General features: G+C 35.3%; 1 protein-coding gene across 1 annotated transcript in view; it reads left to right on the top strand.

Annotated features, from left to right (window-relative positions):
- Nucleotides 1-15,178, top strand: part of LOC136026030 (unconventional myosin-XVIIIa-like) — a 381,572-nt gene that overhangs the window by 350,397 nt on the left and 15,997 nt on the right. Inside the window, exons 27-29 of the mRNA XM_065702187.1 lie at nt 8,864-9,004; nt 10,995-11,242; nt 14,346-14,543. Of these exons, the coding sequence (XP_065558259.1) occupies nt 8,864-9,004; nt 10,995-11,242; nt 14,346-14,543 (587 nt within the window). The remainder of the gene's footprint in view (nt 1-8,863; nt 9,005-10,994; nt 11,243-14,345; nt 14,544-15,178) is intronic.

Here is a 15,178-nt window from a genome sequence, read left to right as displayed (position 1 = left end):
TCCCTCGTTACAAATATCTATACAACTGCTTAGTACAGAATATAACTGAAGTCTTGTATCGGTAACATACTTTCGGCCTAATTAGAAAAGGGCCTGAGACCGCGTTATGAGGTTTGAAGGATTGTAACCTATATAACCCCTACTTTTGGGGAATTACCATTCTTGCTAATAACTTCGCACTGTTAACCAACTGTGTCACTTATTATTATAACAATAATAATTATTCCGTATTGAAATGCCAATTAACTTGCCATTTCTTTTTCGAATCAATTCGTCGTTTATCATTTGAGGATAAAAAGAAATCCCCCTGAGATTCTTAATATTATTTCTAAATCTCCCAAATGACCCCGCCTCAGAAAAAAACAAACAACTAATGACATTATACATTTTTAAAAAGTCCCTCCCCCCTCAAAAAGGTTGAGGGCGGACCTTTGTGTAAGTGTGAAAATAAATTTGTTTTAGATATTATTAGGCCTATAGGGTCTAAGCTAGGCATGTAAGCACAGGGGTGGCTTTTTTTCTTCCGCGCAAATTTGTTCCACTCGTGTTTTCCTTTTGGCAGCTTTTCTCAGTGCAATTCAGACTTCATCCGATTTTCTGCTGAGCAGGTTTTCTAAAGATCGCAACGTTCTTTTCTTTTCTAAATTGTTTTCTTCTTTATTTATAAAGTAATTTGGATTTGAATTTGTGTTATTTTTATTATTTTTTGTTATTGTATTTCTGATTAACCATGACCTATAAAGCTTTTTAGTCACATATTATGTCATATGGTGTTTCTGATAGAAATTACGCTAACTATTTTTTTGCCGTGATTTTATATTCATATCATGTTTTTCTTATTAACATTTTCAAGGCAGAACGTTTGGGTGTCTTTAGTACCGGTGATCTGTGTCACCATATTTTAAAGCCGCGATTTAATTATTTCCTTTTAGGCCTTTGCTAATGTGTCTTTGGTAAATATTGTTTCTTGTTCTATTTCACGGTATCATGTAAACGGTGCTTGTGAGTAAATGGTTTAAATCTGTTTCCGTTTTATTTCCTTTTTTCAAAATTCTACTGCTACTACCATAGAGACACGAAGGGGGAGCCTTGGGTCCTATTCTCCTGAATTCCAAATTTTCCGGAATTTTTTGGCTCTTCTTATTCAAATATATCAAATTAGATTCGTCTGTTATTATTGCCCCACCTTCTTATGAAAATTCTTGTTGTCGTTTCCTCGCTACTATCCCTTGTTGCAGCACCAATCTACCTGAGGGCAACATAACTGCACACGCTCCTCCTACACTCTAACTAAGGGTGCATCCAAAATGTTTGTTTGGGGGAAGGTACAATAAAAAACTTTCAAGAAGGTTGTTATTTGCTTTTTTGTTATATTTTTACAAGTCACGAAAAAATTGGGGGGGCAAATTTTAACCCCCCCCCCTTCCGGATTGACTTTAGCCTATTCAAAACTTAACCCTTTAGCCCCTTCCTTGAAAATCTAATTTGCTTTAAATCCTTTCTTATGGACCTCTTCCAACTCCAGATGAGGACGACTTGCTTTTTCTTTAGCAATGTCATCCTTCGTCCATAAAACGTGTCCTGGACATCCTACCGCTTCTTTTATTTTTGTCCTAGAAAGTTGGATCGAACCACATATCCCTGTTTTATCGTTTGATACGTGGCAAACGAGCATTTAATCGCTTGACAGTTCCTTTGGACAAAATTTCACTACACACTTCCTCTTTTTCGAAATCGTAATTAATAATATTCAGTATCTTAGCTCTGATTTTGCCACCTTTCAGCCTCATTATTTTAATCCTTAAGCTACTGTCTGAAAATCCCCCCTGTACAAGAGATCTTCCTTTGCTTCTAAATCGTCTGAAATTGTTTTTTACTGTTTTCTCTTTAATTTCTAACAATTTTGTCTCAATTTTTTAGAATGTCAATGCAACATTTTACTAATATGCCGTTTAGTGGCATTTTCTAGACTCTCGACAATTTTATCCATTGGTTCTATTTCACATTTCCAAAATTCATACTTTAACGCCTTATTTACTTCCCTTACTTTCCTCTTGCTCTTTTAAGATCTGTCACTCAGAAATATTTTACACAAACCTTCTCTCTCCTGCCAAGCTTAGAGCATCTTCACTAATATTCCTAACTCCGTTTCTAAATTTCTAAGAAATCTTCTGCTATTTCGCAAGCTATTTTCCTAAAATTATTCGATACATGTGTTGCATTATCAAATTCTCAACTCTTAAGTTTCTTAACCAATTCTTCTCGGAAGTTTCCTAGTAATTTCTAGCTTGGAGTCTATCGGCATCATATATACCCGGAAGATGGTCACTCCTCCTGAACTTCAGCTTTAAATTAACTCTAGTCGCTACTGAATGATGGTCCTTGCTTTTAACATCAATTACGGCTTTCCTATATGCCCTAATGTCCAGTATGGTCATAATCTTTCATTCGTGTTCGTGGTGTGAAGACCATTTAGTCTAAAAAGGATAAAACTAATTGGACTGGTTTGACTGGATTTTATTAATCAATCTAGGTCGCACTGCAAAGTGAAATAGCTAGCCGGTTTTTGGCTCGCCCGGAGATTTACTGTTTACCTGTGCTTGATTACATGCTGCATTAAATCAATAAGGAAGTGGCTTTATTGCAATCATTATGGCAGCATCACAAAAGAACTTTGATGAAGCAGCGAAGATTTTAACGGAAAAACTTGATGCTGCAATCCGTTCTCAAAAAGACATCAACAAGTCCATTCAGCCCCTTACGGGGGAAATAGCTACGCTAAAAAAGGATGCCTCCGATCGAGATATAAAAATTGGGCAACTGGAAAAGGAGTTGGAGGATTAAAAATTAAGGTGAGATCAACTGGAGAATCAGGTACTGGAAAGTGATGTCAAGGACCGCAAATTGAATTTGTTAATTCATGGCATGCCTACTGAGCGGCCGTCTCAAACAGTTGTAGAAAATGTGAAATTTTTTTTATCTGTTACAATGGAGATAAGCGACCCCATTCAGATTACGAAGTGCTACCGCATGCTCAGTGGTTCCAATGCTCCGTCTCGTCTGTCAGGTCACGATAACGTTACTAATGGAAGGCCTCGTCCTGCACCTGTATTTATCTCGGTTGTAAACGAACAGAACATTCAGAGGATTCTCAACTCAGTTCGTAAATTGAAAGGGAGCGGCATTCGCGTGTGCTTGGATCTTCCCCCCAAGCTAAACGCTACTCGAAATGAACTTCTTGCGAAAGCAAAGGATTTACGTGAATCAGATTCCGCAAAGTTTACGCGTGTTAAACAGAAGGGCTCGAAGCTTTGGCTTGAATCCAAATCCACGGCCTTGTGACCCTGGGAAAGAGTGATGGGCTAGTTTTTGCTGTCCCTTGTGATTATTATTAGTATTTTGATAGAAATTTTGATTGATTTTCTCGCCACTTCTGTCACAGTGTTGTGTACATGTTGGGTTCTACAGCCTCGTTTTTTGCGTATAATCTTTTTTTTAGTTTTCTAATGTTAGTAGATCTAGTGAAAAAAAATCAGGTTTCGAGGTCTTGTTTGTTCTTTGCCACTTTTTTACCCGATTTGCCTGATTAGTGATGCAATGCCATTTCCATTTTTCCGTTGTGCCTGCCTGGGACATAAGGTAAAGATGAAATTTATATATAACACGTGAGTGGTGGGGAGTCTGGGGGAAGATTGGGGAGCCGCCTTGGTGATCAGCTTGATCTAAAAAGTATTTATTATGATTTTCCCCCTTTTGCTAAAGGTGTTTATGATGATCATTTAGCTAGCCTTCCTGCTACTGATTTTTATTTGAAGGGGATTTAGGAACACCTGTAATTGATGGGAACTTAAGATCAGCACTTTTTAACTGCAGAGGTTTGGCTAGTAGCCACGAGTTTGTTTCGCAGTTACTTTGTAACCACAGGGTAAGTATCTTAGGCCTATGTGAAACGTTATGAAAATGCAGAATTCATGAATTGTGATGGATTTAAATTTATATCTGATAATAGGGAAAATAGACAGGGTGGCGGAGTTGGACTTTTTGTTCGGGATGATATTCCATTTGTTGTGAAGAAGCAACTATCTAAACATGACCAAGAGATGACTTTTGAGAGCCTTTGCATTAAGTGTGTGATTGATAATAGGAAAGTTCTTGTTTGTGTTGTTTATCGATCACCATCGGCTTCGTTACAAGAGTTTTTGCGAATTTATGAATGCTTCATTGAAGATGTGACTAATTTGAATTCTGAGCAAGTTCTGGTAATGGGTGATTTTAATATTAATTTATTGTTAGCTCAGACAAATAGACCGGGAATTTCTAATCATTTGCATGATAAATCGCTTGAGTTTCTGTGCATGAACCTATCAAAATCACTTTTACCATCATGCAGGTCTGCGACCCGGGTTACGGAAGATACGGCTACTCTCATTGATAATATTTTTTCTACTATCCCCGTTACTCTTTCGCATATTATATTTACAGATGTTTCTGACCATTGTGTGGTAGCTGCCGATGTTGGAATTAATCACAGACCAAAATCTTCGGAATTTAAACAAACTCGAAAAATTGATAAAAAAGGAATGGATAAATTGAGGAACCTTTTGTATTTAAATGAATGGACTGCAATTCTAGAATGTAAATGCCCTGAGATTTCTACGGATCTGTTTTTAAAATATTTCCGTGAGTGCTCGGATGAAACATGTCCATTGAGGCGCATTAAAATAAAAAAATATACACTCCCTAAAAAACCATGGATCTCACGCGGGCTTCTACACTCTATTTCAATAAAAAATAAGCTATTTAAAATAGCTATGTCATTCCCATCTACTAAAAATAAAGAAGAGTTTAAAAAGTATAAAAATGTCCTGACACAGTTAATTCGGAAAGCAAAAGCTAGGTATTTTGAAAAATCATTTGGGGATCAAAAACATACTTGGAGACTTATCAATTCTCTGTTGGGAAGGTCTCAGAAATCTTCATTTCCGAATAAAATGTTACGTGGTGATGGTACTTTTTCTTCCGATGAGCAGGAAATAGTGAACTTGCTCAATGCTCATTTTGTAAGCATCGGTGAAAAAACAGCTAATGCATCTCTTGTTTCTCCAAAAAAAATAATAATAATGATTTATTTAAAGATCACATGCCCCCTCCCTTTGATAAAAGCATGTTCCTTTCCCCGGTCACTGAAATTGAACTAAAACACATCATATCTAAAATGAAGAACGGTTCATCTGAAGCCCTTGATGGATCTTCGACTAATTTGGTCAAAGAAATATTCCCAGTTATATCACCAGTGTTATGCCACATTATTAATCTTATATATGTAACTGGTGTCTATCCTTCAACATTTAAATCAGCAAGAATTGTGGCACTACATAAAGGTGATGACCCGAGGCTTCCTGCCAATTATCGTCCTATATCGATACTCTCTGCTTTTTTAAAGGTTGTAGAGCGAGCACTGTATAACAGAATGTATTCTTTTTTTTTGAGAAATTTGATTACATTTCTAAACTTCAGTTTGGATTTAGAAAAGAACATTGCACTGATCATCCTATGGCTATTATTGTCCAACATATTAGTGATTGTCTTGACCGTGGCGAAACGCCTGCAACTATATTTTTAGACATACAGAAAGCTTTTGATTCCATTTCTCATAAAATTCTTTTGTATAAGCTTTCGAATGCTGGTATTCGTGGTAATTGCCTTAGGTTACTTGAATCGTATCTTCATGGGAGGCAGCAGATTCTTATATATAATGATGTTAGATCTGATTCTTTACAGCAGTCAGATAAGGTTGGTGTTCCCCAGGGATCCGTATTAGGACCTCTGCTTTTCCTAGTTAACATTAATGATTTGTGCTCAGCTACTGGAGTTTCTTCTATAGACACTCGGTTTGCTGACGACAATGCAGCAACCGTTTCTGGTAAATCTCGTGAAGAGCTAGTGGTCAATTTAACATCCACATATGATAGATTGCCTACTTGGCTCTCTGATAATAGACTACTTCTGAACAGAAAGAAGACGAAGTTTATTGTTTACAGCAGGACGGGTCACAAGTTTCGAGATATAGAATCAGTTTCCCTTTCTGAGAATGAACCTGAGTCTGTTATTGAAAGGGTTGTATCGATAAGATATTTGGGAGTTGTGTTTTATGAGAATTTGTCATGGAAGGAGCAAATTAATCAGGTTAGAGCAAAGTCTGCCCGTGGAGTTGGTATAATGTGCAGACTGAAAAACCTTCTTCCATGTTGCGCTCTTAAATCCATTTATTTTTCCTTGTGCAATCTCATTTTGATTATGCATCTATTATTTTTTTGAATACTTTTAAAAGTAACGTTACCCCTTTACAGATTATCCAAAATAAAGCAGTTCGTATCCTTAAACCTTTTCTGCCATCGCCATCAAACTTCCCCTTAAAATCCACAACAGAGACCCTTGTTTCACTTCATAATATTCTTCCTGTTCGGCAAAGTATCTAATTTTTAAGTGCTATGTTTAAGATTAAGCTTAAACGAGAAAAGCTCCCCAGATATTTTGCATCGATGGGTCTTATTTCTTCTCCTTCATCTTCACAAGTTGAAACCCGTGGTAAATATAATCTGCGGTCTCCTAAGGTAGTTACAGAGAAGTTGCGTTTCTGCCTGAGGTATTTGATTCCTCTACATTGGGGAAGATTGAAAAATGAGATTGATTTTAATGTAAGCATAGATGCTATAAGACGGAAGTTGAAAAGAGTGCTGATTGAAAGTTATAAATCTAAATAATATGAAAAAATGGTTTTTTTTTGTTTTTTTTAAGGATGTTTATTATTTTTCTTTAGTATTGGGTTGGTCTCCGGGGTTCGCCCATGAGGCCTCCAGATGTCTTATGACTCACTTGGTTTTAAGTTGTAAACTTAATTGTATCTCAAAATGGTGCGCGGAGGATGGAAATGGTATCGTACGGCACGGGATTTGTTTTTTATTTATTTATGCCAAGATTGGTTAAGAGAACTATTAATTTTTAATTTTTGTGCATATTTAGTGTTGTTTAAAGGTAGCTCAATTGCATTCGAGCTATGCTCTCAGCCTTGAGTTACCTAATATTTTCTATATTTTGGTTATATTAAAAGAACCTTGAACCCTTGAACCTTGTTTTACAAAAGCATAGTCAATAAGGTGAGCCGTTGTCTCATCATGTGAGTACCATGTCAGCTTTTGGGCGATTATATGACCAAATACCACATTGTTTATATCTTGGTTATTCACCTACAAAATTGCAGCAATCTGTTGTCATCGCTATTTCCCTTCTCTAAGCCATATATACCTAAGCTACGATGCCATCTCTCCCTGTTTGTACCCGCCCGGGCATTAAAGTACACTAACAAAAATACTATGTTTCTACCTGGGATCTTGCTGTTTTTTTCCTACAAATGTATGTAAAATTTATTTGAGTCACTACTGTCTTCGTTAGTTGGTTCTATAGGGATTATATACGACTATGATTGATACCTTGCATTCTTCGGTCACAATGTATGCATTTAGAATTCTATTTTAATACCTTCCCAACCCAATCACAAGTTTGAAGATTCCTTAGTCAACTTAATCCTTGCTCCCCTGGCTATGTACCCCATCCTTCCTACCTAAATAAATAGAATACGTATCATCCAGTTTCATATTTCGTATCCCTCGGAGGGGAATTTCTCAAGCTCTTAGCAGGTTTACTTCAAAGCTTTCGAGTAAGACAGTTTTGTTCTTCGACTGCGTAATGTTCCTTGTCGCAATTTTCATGTTATTGAAATCATTTAAATTGTTATGGCCTCAAGAAAAGCAATGAATCTCACCAGTGCAGGATAGGGATGGATAACTTCTTCTGAAGTCTACATGAAGGGCTTAAGCCCGGCTTAAAACTGGATTACATGAAGTCGCTGGGGCCTCCAGTTGAGGGGGGGGTCATCGTGCAAGCTTTGGCTCATTTTGGTCACTACATGGTTTTTAGCAGTTGACAGTTCACTCATATCAACAAGAGTCGTAGTTTGCGCAATTAATTTCAAGCGTGTGGTCCATCGAGACGCCACTATAAGGGCATGCAGCAGGATCTCATCCCTACTGTTGAAAAATATGGAGGAAAAATCTTATGACAGAACGGAGATCCCAGTTCATTTAACAAAACTGGAATAGTTCCAGCCTTTTATACCCAGCCTACCTTCGTCAGGGCATTTGTCAGGTTTTACAAAATAAAAGTAGATCAAACTTAATGGTGACTGATCTTGCCAAATTCGTAATCCTCGCATTACCCGATTTATCACAATTAAATATCTGGAATCCTAGATTTCAAGTGAAAGATCTGGGAACATGTCTTCAAAAATATAAATGAAGATCTTAAAAGCTCCCTTTATCCACAGCAACTAAGAAGACCACGCTGGCTTTTCGTCCTTAGACGAAGTAATCGTTCTTCTTCTTCTTGTTATTGTCTTGTTATTATATTGTTATTGATTATTGTAGAGATACTTTTGAATAATTTTGTCACCAGAATCAAATTCCTGGCCCACGGCAGGTATTTACCGTTGAGATCGAACTCTGGGTCCCGTATTACCAAGTATATCAGTAGAAAGTATCCTGGTTTCTTGGAATTTCTGTTTCACTTCACAACTGCACATACCTTTTGCAAAAGGGGAGGGGGAGGACCAAAGTAATTCTCCGAGGGATGATGCTGGAGTAAAAATAAAGGTGTAATTTTATTCTTTTTTTTTGCGAGGGCCCCGTTTGAACCAATCAGAGGGAAGACCCCGCCTACCTGTGTGAAACTAGGCCTCTAACTTTAAAATAACCCTTACAAATCCTTGAATTGACAGCTTTAAGCATTTTCTTTATTTGGTTTATAGGTCAAGTTCAGCTTTTGGAATCAGCTAAAGTGCGTCTTGAGCTACAGATAGAAAATATGCGAAAAGATTATAAACGTGAGCTGACGTCCAAAGACGATGAGGTAGAAGACGTGCGTTGCTCGGCGCAGAAAAAAGTGAAAGGTAAGACAAGACAAACTCAGCACTCAATAGATCCTATTGCAGCTAATTTCAAAGTCTCTTTCGGCAGAATAAATAATTTCTTTAAGGAAAAAAAAAATCCTGCAACCCAAAAAAAAACAACTAAAAGACATAAGAGGATCGTTAGTTTATCCTGATAGATAAATATACCAGATTTTTTTTTCTGTAAAGGAGGAATTGTAGATAATTGAAGCAAATAAGAAAGTAATAGCTACAGTAAGTTGCAAGACGAGCTCTGGGAAAAAATCCAATAATTAGAATTCATATTCTGGTTGATATTCAATACAATGCTTCCACTACCCCTGAATTTTTTGGGTTTAACCAAGTTTCCTTTAAAAGAAAATTGCGTTCTCCAAAATCTCCCGGGAAATTAACGTTCGTAAATACATAAATTAATACGAATTAAAAATCGTTAACTTTTAACGATAATTTTCTGGGGGATATCGGAGAATCAAGTTCTTTTTTGGAGAAACTCAGGAAAACTCCCAAAAACTCGGGGGTTTGATGGAATATTAAGTGGAATAGCAAACAAAAACATCTTTATCCTCTAGTTTCTTTTTTCGTTAGTTAATTTGACTAAAATTACTTGCAACCAATAATAACTACTGGGAGCCCCTCACAGTGTTAAGCCCACGCGTTTACACTTTTATCACAATCAGGGTTGCCATCCCTAGGAATTTATCACTATCTCTAGTGATTTTTTATATTGCTTAAACAAAAAAAAAATAACTAAATTTGAACATAAATCACTAGGCTATTGAAGATAATCCCTAAATAAACCTGAAATTCACTGAAATATAGTGATTTTTTTGTCCCCGGTTAGCAACCCTGATCACAATGCTTTGAGAATGATAGCGGCCTATTAGATGCATTTGCTGTAGTATAAGTTCTCTGTCAGATTGTAAAAAGCTTGCTTCCAAACATTTTGACAGCAGTGGACAAATAAATACAATTTGTAATAGGCTATATTTTTTGCATTCAGTAAAACGCAATCATAGTTACTTTAGAATAAAGAGAAGGGGGTTGGAGGACGGCAGTGCCCTTAATATATATTCTATTTCCTGATCAGTTTTTTTTTTTTTTTTTTTTTTTTTTTTTTTTTTTTTTTTTTTTTTTTTTTTTTACTTTCATGTGGAAACTTCTTTTCAGTCCGTTTTTAATTTGTAGGAACTGAATTGTACATGGGATCATAATGTACCTAATAATGAAGCATGCCTTAGGCTGTGAGACAACAACTAGAAAGTAGTAATTTTTTTAAATTGTTTTGTATATATCTTTTATCCAATGAATATCTCGAAACTTTTATCTGATTGTGATGCTATTCTGTCTAAAATTGCCTCATTGTGGTCAGAAAAAAACGATATATATATATATATATATATATGTGTGTATGTATATCAGGGCGGCATCCAGGATTTTTGGACGGGAGGGGAGGGCTACAAAAGGACTTTATTGGGGGGGGGGTACAAGAAACTTCAAAAGACGCAAAAAATTGTTTATATTCCTTTTTGTTATGTTTTTACGAACCGGACAAAAATTTCTGGGGAGGGGGTCAAAGATAAATTTACCTACATAGATAAATGAATTTACCTACATAGATAAATTTACATATGTACTTTGTACCTTAATGGAGCCATACTATCCGTTAAATTTATTTTTGGGATAAAACTTTTATTTAATGCCTGATCCAGTTTGTTTACCTCAGGTATCACGCATACTTCTATTCACAAAATAAAGTTGAGAATGAGATTTCTGGTTACCTGTGAGACCGAGAAGACGGGAGACTCGTCTGTTGCTTTTCGCCATGACAGCTTTTCTTTTTCTAGTCATCCTTTTGTTTGTTTTTTACTTCAGTAGATAGGTTGAAATAATTGAGCAAACAAATGGAACTCAAAAAGATCCACAATTTGATTGCACTGTTACTTATTGTTTTCTTTCTTTTTTTTGCCTTATATTGATCTCATAATTTTAGCAATCGAAGCACAATTGGAAGCGGAACATGAAGAACGTACAGGACTTGTACGAGAGAAACATGAATTGGAGCGACGGTTACTTGAGTTGACTTCTGAGTTGAGTCAATCCACAAATGATGTTGTTCTTCATAAGTTAAAGAAAGAACTGAGAAAGCTTAAAGCTCTTTTAAAAGACGCCCAAGTTCAGCTGGAACAGGCAAAGAGCGACACACCCAGCAAGGTTCTACTCAGACAACTCAGGAATCAGGTTTCAGTTTTCTCTTTTTTTCAGTATAGTTGCCTTATTTTCTGTTAAGTATTTTGTCTTATTTTTTCCTACTGCTAGAAGTCTTTGGTTTTGTGCTGATCCCCGTGTTGCATTTGCTTTTAATCTTTTATGGTAAAAAATTTACTAGGCTTTTGTTTTTGCAAAAATATTATTTAAATGAATATAAAAAATGAATTAAATCAAAAGGAAAATGCAGTTTTTGTTTTTGCTTTCATCATCATCATTTTATTTATAATTCATCACAAAAAACTGGGCAGAAAGCCCAGAAAAAGACAGAGTAAAAATCAAGAAAAAAAAAGACAGCAGAAATAAAAACACACTTTGAAAACTACAAGCAAGGAACAAACAGAAATGACCAAAGATGGGAAGACTTCTGGCATTCGGTGGTGAAATCACATATACGCTTCTCAATAACTCCAGCTGGGTTTACCAATCGATACTTTGCAGAAAAGAGTTACTTGTACAAGTTGGAAGTTTCATTAAAAACTTTGCAAATTTAAAGTAAATTTTACATTTATATTTTTTTTTTCTTTTAGTTAGCGAAGGCTTTTGTTCAAAAGCTGAGGTATCTTTCACTGACTTATAACTCTCTAAATACAATGAGACCTTGGTTGCCCCTCGACACCTACATTGTAGCCCCGCGCAAATAGAGAAGGGCAAGTGTGTTTCATGTTGGGATGCTTTAATTTTTGGAAATCACCAAGTTTGTTTTGTTGTTTCTTTTTCCCGTAATTTTAACAAATCTTTTTTAATGTGCTCGATCAATTTTCCACTAGCATCTTTTATTTCAATAAAATCTTTTGAAACTGAACACTTTGACGTCATTCATTGTTGATTAATAGAGCAAACAGACCGCCAGAATTTATACTGCTTTTTAATTAAACGAAGCATTCAGAAATTATCTATTTTTCTTTATTATAAAGTAAACTGATCTCTATTAAAAGCTCATTTGGAGAAGGACATGCTGTTCTCCTCCTTCGCCCTTTTTCTCGTTCCGGTGACGACAATTCACGGAAATTTGAGGGAAAATACCCCCCCCCCAAAAAAAAAAAATTAATTGAGAAGGCCAAAAAATCTTGGGGGAACATGCCCCTTAATTGACGCACCTCTCTCCTACACTTTCTCTTCCTCCCTCCCTCTCATTTTGCCATGTCAGCGGAGAAGATAGAAAAAGATGATTCAGTGCTGGCTTTGAATTTAATGTATTAATAATCTGGTGGAAAAAAAAGTATCCAGAGTTTTTGGTCTTTGCTTATTATTTTTTTTTTTTTTTTTTTTTTTTGACTGTTTAGAAGATTTTTAAATGTACTTATGAAGGACTTATTTCATCAATTTATATTCTAAAAAAAAGTATTTAATGCTCAATAGCAAATATACTTTTTTCATGTTCGGTATTTATTAATGCTTAAATTTAAAACTTTAAAATATTGATGCTCAAAATGTTGCCGATTATTCGAAATTAGCTACTTAATGGCTCACACGTGTCTCTATACTTACCTTATATTTTCATATAGCAATGTTTGAAGCTATAAAACTGAAGTTGTTGTATCTATAAGGGTTAATTTTTAACCGTGGAATTTCACTTATGTTATTATTATTATTATTGTTACTTTAAAAATAGATTTTTGAACTCTGCTAGAGTGGTCCTAATTATAATTCTGGAATTCACTCCAATCCCGTACTAAGTTACATATAATCAAAGGATTTTTTGCCTTATTAATAATAAAAATAGGGAGGGGTAGAAACAGTTTCCTTTGCCAAACTAGGCCAGAAACGTACAAAAGGAGGAGGCCTTTGTGCTAGAGTCCTGGGAATCGTAAAATTTTTGCGATGTTTCCCTACTGCTTAAACAACGGTTTTATAACTCTTCTTTTTTTTATTGGACCCTCTCCCCAAAACAATGTCATCTCTCTAAAAAAATAAATTTATGTCTGTACCTAATCTAGACCCTTTAGCATGTGACTTTGTCTATATGAAACTGGGCCAAAATATGATACGCTACGGCTATTCAGGCTTACATTGTTTTCGAAAATAAAATAGGGACTTTTTTTTATCATCAATAACTTTTGAAAATTAAATTCATAAATTCATTGAGTGTTCAGTTTTCATTTAAGCAGATTTATTTATCATAACAACACAGCAGTTTGTCATTTGTATGTTCATTGAATTTTGCCACCTTGAGGCTTAAGCCATTTAGTTTGCCCTGTGTACTGTTTTTATCACTCCTGAAGCACCGCGGGGCTTAAATCGATTTTTTGTAACGAGTAGCAACTGCTTGCTGTGAAACTCAAATTGTAAAGTGAATCTCCAACATTTCTTATACGGATTCTACCATTGTTCTCCAGTATCGTTTGCCACTTGTGGGTCAGCATTGTCAAGAAAGCAATAGAACGTTACTTCTTGAATTTCACTGGCGGTTATTTTTTAATCGCTTTTAATCTTTTTGGTGCTTCAAATTATGTTTAAGTTGTTATTTTTTAAGATATTATTACTAAGTTCCAGAAAATCCACAAAAATTCCACCCTTTTGTAGCTAAAAAGCGGATGGACGACTGCCATGATCTATATTGTTGGAATGTTTACTTTAGTCCTTGTTTTCAAATTCGAAGTATTCATGTGACAAATATTGACCATGATTTAAAAACCAGTCCACTAAGAGATTAGTACGAAATTAAAAATTGAAACTAAAATGCAGTGGAGAGAGGTGAATAAATTGACCAAGAGAGAATCCAGGGATCGTCACTGCTTTCTTTGGACAGGTCTTTGCCTTCTAATTAACATAAGAGATTAGGAAAGCCTATATATTGAAAGAGCTGAAGCTATTTAATCTTCTCTTGTCTTTGGTTTTCATGCTTTGTTAGCTTTCTTCAGTGTTCTTGGAAATTTAATACCTTCTTTTTGCGAGGGTAGAACCCCTACCTACCATAACGGACAATATTGGAGAATGTTTTAAAAAAGTAAGGGTTAAAACGTTTCTTTGTAATATTGAAAGTCGACAGAGCTGTTTTCTGGGTGAATATTAACATTTTTAATTAAAAAAAAAAGCGAAAAATTGTTTTCTGAACATAGTGCTTCTTTTATAGCTTGAAGATGCAGAGTTCGCAAAGACTACTGCTATTAAGGGTCGTCAGCATGCTGAACAGGAGCTGCAAGAAATGCAACTACAGTATGATGAGGTGTCGAAATTACGAAATGATGCTGAAGACAAGTATCTGCAAGCGAGTAGAGAGAGAACTAACCTTCAAACTCAGCTGGATGACCTTGACGCTGAAATGACTGAGGTTTGTGTCAAACCCATCTCTTTTTCATCGTCTCGCAGTATGTATAATCCATTTATAATGATTTTTACATATTAAGGCAGTAAAATTAAGAATTTAAATAAAAAGTACTTATTTTCAAATATGGAAACTATTAATGGTCTTTTGCAGATGGATATACCTCACACAGTTGACAATCTAGAAGGACATAAAACAATTTCAGTCCAGTTTTAGACAAATCATTACACTTTTCTCTCTATTTTTCTGTGGTAGCTATGATTGCAAATTACAAAACATTCTTTGTTCATTTTTTTGTACAGACCTGGTGTCTAGAAATTAAAAAATAACATATATATATATATATATATATATATATATATATATATATATATATATATATATATATATATATATATATATATATATATATATATATGTGTGTGTGTGTGTGTGTGTGTGTGTAACGAAACTGAAGATATTCTTGTGCGTTTCTGAATGTTTTTTGACGTGATGGAATAGAACGTGAACTCCGGAGGAAGAGAGTGTGAATGTTCAAATGAAACTTGTGATTGGTAATAAAATTCAATAAAACATTAAATCATAAATAAGATTCAACTTTCTTAAGTCTGATTTTTTATCATTCCTGTTTTTTTTTTTCA

Source organism: Artemia franciscana, chromosome 4 (assembly GCF_032884065.1).
Source record: "Artemia franciscana chromosome 4, ASM3288406v1, whole genome shotgun sequence".
Taxonomy (NCBI): Eukaryota; Metazoa; Arthropoda; class Branchiopoda; order Anostraca; family Artemiidae; genus Artemia; species Artemia franciscana.
Note: the sequence above shows the minus strand (reverse complement) of the source record. Positions and strands in the feature narration are given on the sequence as shown.